Here is an 11,243-nt window from a genome sequence, read left to right on the forward strand (position 1 = left end):
TCTTGTAATATGAATTATGTGTAATCTCCGCTATTTTATTTTATATTTTTTGTCTTTCCACTTTACCAGCACTTTTTCACATAGTATATTACGTTGTTTTCATTTACAACAATCAACAATCTTTCGTTTATTCCACGATGAACATATATATATATATATATATATAATAATAATTTATTTTTAATTAACATTCACAAATTGGTGAGAATAAGCAGCAGTCGGTTTAAATCTAAAAGTAAACGTTTTTCTCATTTATTTTACGATTGTAACTAATTTAAACATTGCGGCACTATTATTTCGGCTCTCGAATTTGCCATAACATTATACATATCAGGCTTATTTGAAATGGTATCGCTTAAAATTAAATTATTGATGTTTTTAATTAAGCTCGTTTTTGTGCATATCACATTTTGATCGCATACATTATAGCTGCTTTTCTTTTTACACGTTTTAATTTGTTAATCATTTCCAATGACCAGAGGATAAATAAATAATAAACAAAATGTGTTCTTCGATGATCCTCCGAATATCACGTGCACAAAAACGGGCTTTTTTTGAATATGATCGTATGTAGAATCATTAAGATATTTCTTTTTTTTTTCTTATATTTACACATGATCTGGAAAAAATATTCGAAGCATACTATATCATTTTGACCATCATTATCATCTTCATTATCATCATATCTATTTGCGCTTAGGCTTCGAATAATTTGAACAATCTGCTAAGATACTAAAACCCCCCCCCCCAAAAAAAACAAAAAATCATAGGAATAACATAAAAAAGAAATAAAAGAAAAATTATAATGATCACACGCATTAGATATTACAGACTAGGCAAAAATATTTATCTCAAATCTCGAAATGACATAGCTCGACGTTTCTTAAATTTCAATAGTCTTAATAACAACGCGAGTTTCATTATACTTGTATTTTTTCGTTTTTTTTTTGTTTTTTGTTTTTTTTTTTTTTTTTAATGAATATAATACACGTAACTCTAAATATAAGCAGATATTTTAAATACATTTAAGCGTAAGGATTATATATTCGAGAGTTACTTGAATACTTTATTGTTATATTCATAATATATTTAACATCACTAAAATCGACAAAACTTTTGTTTTTTTTTCTTTCTTCCTTTTCTTTTTTTATTTTTTAATAATAATCCGATTCGATAGCAATTTATTTTTAATAAGGATCCTTTTAATTATATCAGCATCATCATCATCATTGATAAAAATTCAGCAAAACAATTTGTGTCAAATATATTAAATAACAATCTTTTTTTTTTTTGTCTACATATATACGTTTAATTGTAAAATATTTTTCAAAAAGATAACTTAATATAATAAACGATAATTAATAAACGAATTATATCAACTAAATTTCTTTATAATAAATATTTTGTAAATAAAATGATAAGATATTATCAATCTGTACGATTATTGTGTTTTTCTTTCATACAATTTAAGTACAGTCATTACGATAGAACAATATTATAATTATTACTATTTTTATTTATTATTATTATTATTATTAATATTACTATTGTGTAATGATAATCAATTAAATAAATTTCTAGATAAAGTATATGTAAAGTATAAATAATGGTTTTATATTCTCACTAAAAAATAAATAATTGAAAGTCGAGCTTCCGTATTCTTATCACGTACAATGAATACACATATACATATACTACACAATATATATAAAATACTATATATTGTATAATATATGTAAATAATAACTAACAAAACGCGTAACAATGAAAATGAACTATGATAATAATTAATAAGTAATTGTAATGAATATACTATATTGTATGATTATGAGATATTAATGATGGATGTATGTTTCTTTTATTATATTTTAACACTAAACGTTTAAACTCATATATGTATCATTTATATAATATCTGACTCAAGTGTATTAAAATGTTTATCTATATATCTATTGAATATTTATATATATATATACTCGAATGAAATCCTATAATTGATAATCGTTCGAGTATATAGCACGTATTCTTTTTTTTTCTTGTTATTTTTCTGTTTCATTCATTACTATTAAATCTTTAAATGCACATTAAGTAATAGGACACGTCTCAATCAGAGTTTAAGTCATTCCGAACATTCTTTCTTTCTTTCTTTCTTTCTTTCTCTCTTTCTCTCTCTCTCTCTCTCTCTCTCTCTCTCTCTCTCTCTTTCTCTCCGTGTAATTTATTTTAAATTCCATTTGGAAATTACGCTTCTTCGATCACTATCATTCTTCGCAAGTTTAAAAGGAGTGTTTTATCACAGCTCGTTTATTTATTTATCTTTTATATATCTTATTTTTTAATTATTAATATTTTTTATTTTTATTTATTTTGTGTTTCTCTTCAGTGTGGGTTTTATAAGCAAATACGAAATGCTGGCACATTGTTTCTTCGCGTGTGTATGCGTGTCCCGAGGATATATCTTTGCGATAGATTGTTAACAATAAAGGATGATCAAATAAATTTGTTCAATGTTCATGCACAAATGTGTTTTAAACATTTTCTTCTTTTTCGATAGCATCTAAGAATTATTTTCGTTTAACTAATGGTTAATAATAATGGTAGATGAATTATTTTTGTTGTTGACATCATTGCTGGAAGACGTCGATGAGTATCTTCGTAAAAAAACAAAATAAAAAATAAAAATACGAAAAGCAAGACAAATAAAAATCAGCAAAATGCTAGAGAGTTCGATTGTAAAATAACTACAAAATATAATTGTTCATTCTATTCAATTAAACGCTATTGTTTGTTCTAACGATTTATCGTTGGACAGGGCTACTAAAAATCTGCCTAAAAACCTCATATACGAGGTGGCAAAATTAAATTTGAAACGTTGCAGAAATTATAACGGAACTCAAGAATTTCTCGACTTCGGAAAATCGAAAAACAATTAATTGAAAACTAGTTTGGCAATACTATATACACTATAAATTTACTACATTGAAATAGCAAATAGTATAGACAGGGGAAAATATTTTCTCGGTTGTCACCGATTGAAAAAGTTTTGAGAAAAGTTTGTTCTAATCTATCGCAAAGCAATCAATGATTTTTCACGCACAACCGTGTGACTTAGAAGTTTCAATAACGACGAGGATATTTCAAAGAAGAAATCATGGAAATATTGTTGTTGATTTCTACTGTAAATGAAAAAAAAAAAAAAAAACAAAAAAAAAAAAAGGAATAAAAAATCGAGAATGAAAATTTGACGTAACGAAGAATGCATGTGTACGTATAAACGCACTTTATAAATATATTTAAATTAAATACGATTATAGAGATCACCCATCTCACTGCGTTTGAAACGAAAAAATATCGTTTTTTGTTTTTGATTATAATTGAAAAAATTGATATTACGATTATAATAATATATCTGTCGATAATATTAACATCCCTAAATTGATCACACTTATTATCATCATCATCATCATCATCATCATCATCATCATCATCATCATCATCATCATTTGAAATCTCTCGCACACATTCTTCTTAGTTTTAATTATTCGTTAAACATTTAATTAGAATAAAAATCGTCAATCGTCTCTCGGTGTATAAATGTGTGTCTCTCCCTCGATAATTTATTTTAATAACCTTTTTACAAAGGTTCATTATTATTTGTTTGGTCAACAATTATATTCTTTATTTAATTATCTATCTACGTGTTAATCTAAGTATCTATATTAAAGATCACCAGAATTTCCTTTTATCTTATCTTCTCAACTCTCTTCTCCTTTTTCATTTCATTTATTTTTCTTTTCAAACATAACTTTTCTTTACTATAATATTATGTTTTATTTGTTTAATGACAAGTATTTCGATCTTTTAATTGTTCAACACTAAACCCAACTAAGGCCTTTCATGCATATCCCATTCTCTTATTCATTTCATATTTTTCTCCTCTCATCTCTCTATTTTAATTCTCTTATTTAATTACACTAATAATTTTTAGAAGCAAGGACAAAAAGAGAAAGAGAGTGTGTGTGTGTGTGTGTGAGAGAGAGAGAGAGAGAGAGAGAGATCAGTGCGATAACGGTATATCATTACATCTACGAAAATTTATATAGCAAAAATTACAAAATAAACAAAATAATAATTGGAACTATATTTCTAACGATCTAGCCTGCCATTTGAAAATTTGCCAAGTAAACAACAGTGTTATACATTTTTGACATTGGGTATAAGATCTATATATATATATATATAGATATATATATATACATATATATATATATATATATATTTATATATATTTATATATAACATAAGAAAGGTTCTTGCAAATGCTAATATTTATATATGTAAAATATAAAACGATAGTCCTTCTCTCTATTTTCTATTTAACAATACTAATTGGGTACTGCATTAAAAAGAAAAAACAAAACAAAAAAAATCTGATCTGATAAAGATCTTGCGACCAAAAAATACTCACATTTTCGAGATTCATAAAACATGCTTCGACGTATATATCGATTAATATATTTCTTCTGTGTTATATTTTTGGATATTTATTATTGTATTTAATTATTCATTATCGTTTCCGTCTTTGAATAAAGTATTTGGAATTGTATCAGTAGGTATTTCGGCGAGTCTGAAAATGTTAACAAGAAAAAAGAAAGAAACGATAAATATATATGTATATATATATATATATCGATAAAACATTGATAACAAACGACAAATATATTCCTAATAATTGCTTTAACTAATAATCGCTGAATAAAACATTTGTATTTAAATCGATATATTTATAATTACAAATTGACGTATAAAAAAAAAAAAAACAAATAAACAGCGACGATAGAGTCCATAGGACCCAGTGGTTCAAACCATAATAATTTAATTTTACTGTTAGATATATAAAACAAAAAATAGAATAAAATTTGAATGTTTCTTCTTTTTTTTTTCTTATCATATATATATATATAAGAGAGACGAGTTATTGAATTTCGACAATGAATTATTTTTCTCTATCAATTATCGAGTCTTCCGTGGTATCACATACGCACATACATAATATACACGCACACATTTTGGAAAAAGTCTACTTCAATCAAAAAATCTTTCTCACCATCTTCTTAAGACCGCTACTTTTCTTCTCTTTTTTCCACGAAGTTGGCGTAACGCTATTACTTCTCGACTCGTCACTTTCATCCAATAAACCGTTCGCAGCACTACCATTTACGTTACCAAGATTAACCAAAAAAGTTCTAGACGTGACAGGTGATTCTTTATGAGACGACGATCTGTCGCTCGACGAATTACCTGAATTAGTTTCCCACTTGTCTTCTTTACTATTCTGTTGTTGTTGTTGTTGAGATTGACCAGTATTGTTAATCGAGTTTCTCTTTTTTCTAGCTCCTAAAGCTGTCTTCATAAACGACGGAGAACTTAATCTTCCTTCTTTCAATATCCCACTGTACTTGGAAGAGCCATTTTTGGAAAAATCAGTAGTCTGTGAGGTAGAAACCGGTATGATAGATAATCTATCAGGATTAATTGAAAACAAACGTGTCTCGATATAATCTGTTACACCTGCACCTGCACCTGCACCTGCACTACTACCACCACCACCACCACCAACTTCCATACGACCAAACTTAATATTTCTTTCACGTATTGTTGTTTCCGATACTTTAGTATTACTAATGATTTTGTCTTCGTTATTAAACTTGCTCGCGATATCTATCGTGTATTCCGGCGGGTCTTTGGTTTGGCTATGCTGATGACTATCGTGTTGTTGTATATCTTCGATTTTTGGTGGATCACTGGACGAAGCTCTTTTCGTCGAAATTAACGTATTAATTGGTGGTACGAGACTCGAAGTACTTTTATATTTAATCGTTTGTCGTTTCTCTTTAATATCAGCAATTAACTTAGCAGCATTTGCTTCCTTTTTACGTTTCTTTTTACGTTCCTTTTTGGTTTCGTGGCAGTGATCTTCGATCATGAGATTGCGATAGGTTGTTGATATATTGGATGCGATCTCGCTTGGTCGTCGTTTTTTGATCTTTTTGTTAAGAGTTGAAGAACTCGACAAATGTACAGCACTTTGTCTACGTCCATCAGTATTTTTCTTAGATATTGTCTGCTGTTCTTCGTCTTCTTCCTCGTAATCGTTGGCTCTTCGACAATAAGAAAGAATAATAATTACTAAAAATATTTCTACGCAAATGACAAGAGCGTGTTGACCGATAGCAGAAAATCTTCCATGCCAACTGTTTTGATCGTGTACAATATTTTCGACCAAATTAGTAAGTATTACTATCTCTTCTCGTAACATGGCAATTTCCTCGAGTCTCTTCGAATCACGTTCATCAGATTTTCTCGACTCCTCGCTCATTGCCGTTACAGCACGTTCCAATGAACGTTGCATTTCTTCAACTTGTTTCTTGTAACGTCGGCTCAATTCTTCTAAATATTGACCGCTCAGAGACATGTTCCTTTCAAGTGTCTGTTGAATAAAATTATAATGAGTGAATACAAAATATTGTACTTTTTTTTTTTTTTTGTAAATAGAACAGGCGCTTACCTGTATAGATTTATATTTTAATTAAATTCCTATCGGATCAAATGGAAGATAGTATGATACTTAGAGAGAATACGCAGATTTAAAGGAAAATCAAGTTTTTTTCTGAATATATATGTATATATTGAAAATTTTGCTAATTAAATATCGGTTAATTAAACAAACTCACCTTGATTCTGTTGGATAACCTAAGGAAAACAGACTCCTTTTGTTGGGGCGTCGTACTCGCAGTTGGTTGCGTGTTAGATGCAGCAACTGGTCCATTATGTAAATTAATTGCATCGTTTTCCAAATCTTTTAAATCCGAAAGTAACGAGTCGAAATTAAGATGATCTTGAGAAGACAATTTCCCTTCTTGTTCACCAGATTCTCCTTTTCCTTTGACATCAATTTCAACTTGTTCCAATTTTTTCGTTCCAACGTTTTCACCACCTCTCTCAGTCTTTTCAGTTTTACTTTGAATAACAGATTCACCGGATTCAATAATAGACGAAGGAAGATTACTATTGATTTCTTGGCCAGCATAATTAGACATTGGAACACTGGGTACAGTTTGAGTAATCGTTTCAGTAGCTCTATAGACCGATGAATCTTCGATAATTTTCAATGTAGGTGTTGGTGAACTTGTAACAAGCGGTGCAGTTGTAATCATTTCACCTTGCAAAGTTTCTTCCACCATTTCTTTTCTAATTTCTGAACTAGACAAGGACGATTCCTTTTCCCCTAAGTCTTCCTTGCTTAAAGTTTTCATTGGTTTTATCTGAGAAGCCAAATTCTCGCCATTGGTTAAACTTCCAGTCAATGTCGTAGTCGTTGTCTCCAATTCTTCGCTCGAGGATTCTTGACGTTGTCTGGAATCCTTCGAAGAAGATGTTATCGATGAAGTAATTATTTGAGATGAAGAGGGTATGACAGGAAGATCATTGGTCTTCTCAGTGGATTCTATTTTCAACATAGGATCTTTTTGCGTTATGTTCTCCGATTCGCTACCGTGTATCTCGTAGCTGGTGTTCATCACAACTTTACGTTCTTTAGTTGCCAATACGTTGCAAAGCGCAACTATGTATTCGGGATTGAAGACGGAAGAGAAAAAAGTTGCTTGAAGATTTTTGGCCTTACTTTTGGATTCACTTAAATATTCTTTTTTCGTTTGATTGATCGTAGAAAAGTCTATGCCATGATCGGTGCATAATCCATGTTCTCTGAGAGTTTCATTAACCAGATTATTCTTCAAAAGATCATCCAATTGTCGATCCCTACAACCGACCAATTGAAACACTTTGGCAAACTTTTGATCGGAACATTTAGCACAGAGAATAGTGTATCTGGGGGTGGTGCAACTGTTGTAAGAATTTTTTAATATTGTCCCAGTATCGATGTTCTGTTGTATCTTCGTTATATTGTTATCAATTAAGTCGCTGGATTTAACCAATACTTCAGCAGCTTTTTTAACTATACTGAGAACGGCATCCCTAGCGCTGCCGAAAAGATTCGATGGTACACCGTCGGCATCGAGAACCTCTTCTTCGTCATTATCCTCGTCATCTTCTGCCTCCGAATTCGATTCCCTTGACAACTGATTCTCCGTTTCCGTTTCTAATACCTCGAATTCGCTGGTACCGTAAGCACGAAATAGAGAAATCGGACAGAAATGTTCAGAACCGTAGTGGGATTGAAGTTCCACTTTGATGAATTGCCCAAAGAGTTGAGGATGCAATGCAAAGCTTTGAATATCTCTCTCGTCTTTCGCAGTAAAATGACCAACCGGGCTCCAATCTCGTGTTGGAAAACGATCGCTCACGTAAACGGAAAATTCCTTTGGCGATGAACTGAACAGTTCGAAGTTAGCCAACTCGATTTTCTTAGCTTGAATGGCCTCGCATAGTTCAACCACGAACCAGACCCGCGATGTACAAGTATTCAACATGTATTCGTCTCTGGTAGCAGCCAATACACTTTTAGCGTGCTGAGCTTCTGGATTAACGGCAACGATCTTGGCACCACAATCAGGAGAAGCATAATTCTTCGAGCGTACCTTCATACCGCCCATACCTCGACCTGGTCCTCCTGGATTTTGCACAGAGGCGTTTGGATGTGCTGCAAGTGTATAATACCAATGAGAACAATCGAATATTTAAAAAGAAGATCAAATTTTGTCTAATTAAATAAATGATCAAATTAAAAACACACGTCAATTAATAATCTACGTCGAATCCAATTATAAATGGGTTTCAAAATATTCGATACTCACTCTTCTTCTTTTCAGCTTCCTCTAATCGTTTCTGAGCCCATTCGCTGAAAGATGGTATATCCTCGTGGGAATCGGATGGCCCAGAAGCAACGAGACCATCGATTATTACAGCAGAAGCCACGTCGTCCCTGTTGCCACCGCTTATCAATCTAACTCTCGCTGCGGTATCGTTCAATTCGGATGCAGTACCAAAATCTTCATCCTCGACTTTTCCCAATTCATCCGGTAACACCTGTTCGACTTCTTCCTCCTCCTCGGATCTAACTTCCGTTCTAATAACATCGACACCATCGGTCGTAATTTTTTGTTGTTCAGCTCTGACCACCACCACGATGTCAGGAGTTTTTTCATGAATTTTTCCATTGGTTGTTGTCCCATGTAATCCTAAAACTTCATCCTCGTTCAACAACACATTATTCGTGTCGTTATCTTCCTCGATACTTTCTTCCTTAATAATCGGAGGACTAGGTATCTGCGTAGATGTTGATTTAGCATCGTGTATATCCTCGGAATATCTCCTACCACCTTTCGTACTCGAATTTTTCACGGACGAATGGGAATCCAATTCGATTTTTGGCTCAGCTAGGCTCTGCAATTCTGCCGCTGCTGTGTCCACTAATGTCAAAACCACTGCTTGCCCGGTCTCCGAAATTCTGCGAATAGACGACTTATATTTCTCCTGTTTCGATATTATATCGTCGTTCGATATAATTGATAATTAACACGTTGACTGCCAGAGTCAGTCACCGATAACTGACACCGAACTTTTCGTTTAGGTTATTTCTATTTCCTTAAGAATTCGCATGGCGTTCAACGTGTTAAAACAAACAAAATATCTCTCCCCCACCCTCCAATTATCGAAACTGAAATTTCCTAAATAAAATGACAGAAACTAGGAAAGAAAAATAAGAATTAAAAAAAGAAAAAAAAAAACACAGAAAAACCTCGATTAAGATCGGAAGATGATCATTCGACAATAATTGTCCTCACCGATCGTAAAGGCAGGCGGGGACGCACCACAAGGCTGCAACTATCGTTAAATAAAGCGCGGCAGCACGTAGAAGATATTTCAGATGTCCACCGGAATCATAGACCCAGTATAAAGGACATTCGCCTTGATCCTTCATCATCATGCCCTTAGCCATGTCCTTCCTTAGATCGAAGGATCACCAATGATCACGCAATCCTCATCATTATCTTTATTATTTGTCCTCATCATTTTCACTCAAATCTTGATAATCATTATCTTATCTGAACATTTGTTTCAACTTCAACTTGAATATAACTAATTTATTGGTCATCGTTCTATCAAACGATCGTGTTATTATACAATCGTCTTGTCGTTTGATTAACGAAAACAATATTATTCATTTGATTTTGCTAAAATTATATTCACCTAATTGTTAAATAAAAGAATATTTTAAGCTTCGTCTCGAACGTATGTTTTCTATACGTCATCGTCATCGTCATCGTCGTCTATCGATTGATTGTTTTCGAAAAAGGGTCGTAATTGAATTGATCACGATTTAAACAAAAAATCGTGATTATGTTTAACAAGTTAACGTAATATCGTAATATTAATTTAACTATGATTATAATATATTGATCGTGTTTCATAAGAGAAAGAAAATGGATTGGGAGGAAACGATACGATAAAAAAATTATAAACAAAAAAAAAGAAATTAGAAAAATAAAAATAAAGGAACGAAGTTAAAAAGATATATTTGTCGAGTTAAATGTGTGCAAAGGACGAGTTTTGAAAAAAAAAAAAAAAAAAAAAAAAAAAAAAAACACGAGACAGCAACCGTGAATGGTAAGAAGGTCACATCGATAGTTTCACGGTCTAGCGAACCTTTTTCAATGGTCAATCAATCCGGTTTGCAAGCATCGTGAAGAACATCAAACGAGATATGACTCGCGGTTAATGTTATAGCCGATGTATATAAGCAAACTCGCATAATTTATGAGCCCGAGGTGCAAATTCTAAAACCCCATATTCTCGATACGATAATAATTTACAATTGGACGTTGATATAAACATTTTCAGATAACAATCTACGATACAATTTGTATTAAAATTCAAGTAAAACGTGTATTAATAACTTGTTTATTTGTTACACGGGACTATGAATACGCGATTAAAGTTTTATCGCGAAAAATATGAGTATGGGTAGAGAGATGAGATTGAATAATAAGATTTAAAGGATTTAACGAGTCACGCAATAAAAGAAAGAAAGAAAGAAAGAGATATACTTAAAAACAAATAAAATGAACACCAGTTGATTCGTCACGAAAACTTTACGTGTGTTTTGCCATATATGAGCCGTTTATTTTGAAAGTGGCATAAGTCACTTTTTCAAAAAAGAAAACCGAGTTAATGGCAACACTAATTACAACTGAACGGTATCTTTTTATTTTCAATTAAAA

The 11,243-nt window shown here is 31.7% G+C and overlaps 1 protein-coding gene across 10 annotated transcripts in view; it reads right to left on the bottom strand.

Annotated features, from left to right (window-relative positions):
• Positions 1–11,243, bottom strand: part of LOC106793928 (tonsoku-like protein) — a 36,601-nt gene that overhangs the window by 5,278 nt on the left and 20,080 nt on the right. Inside the window, exons 4-8 of one of the 10 annotated variants that reach the window (XM_014761224.1) lie at positions 8,817–9,469; positions 6,735–8,662; positions 5,302–6,490; positions 5,108–5,210; positions 4,540–4,627 (exon numbers count right to left, since the gene is read on the bottom strand). In XM_014761224.1, coding sequence (XP_014616710.1) covers position 4,627; positions 5,108–5,210; positions 5,302–6,490; positions 6,735–8,662; positions 8,817–9,469 — 3,874 coding nt within the window. In that variant the 3' untranslated portion in view covers positions 4,540–4,626. Of the gene's footprint in view, positions 1–4,361; positions 4,628–4,653; positions 6,491–6,734; positions 8,663–8,816; positions 9,470–9,806; positions 10,213–11,243 lie in introns of those variants that run through there. The other 9 variants (XM_014761229.1, XM_014761228.1, XM_014761227.1 and 6 more) reach the window with 9 other exon arrangements.

The sequence above is a fragment of the Polistes canadensis genome, unplaced genomic scaffold, assembly GCF_001313835.1.
Source record: "Polistes canadensis isolate GaletaPanama2010 unplaced genomic scaffold, ASM131383v1 scaffold_21, whole genome shotgun sequence".
Classification (NCBI taxonomy): domain Eukaryota; kingdom Metazoa; phylum Arthropoda; class Insecta; order Hymenoptera; family Vespidae; genus Polistes; species Polistes canadensis.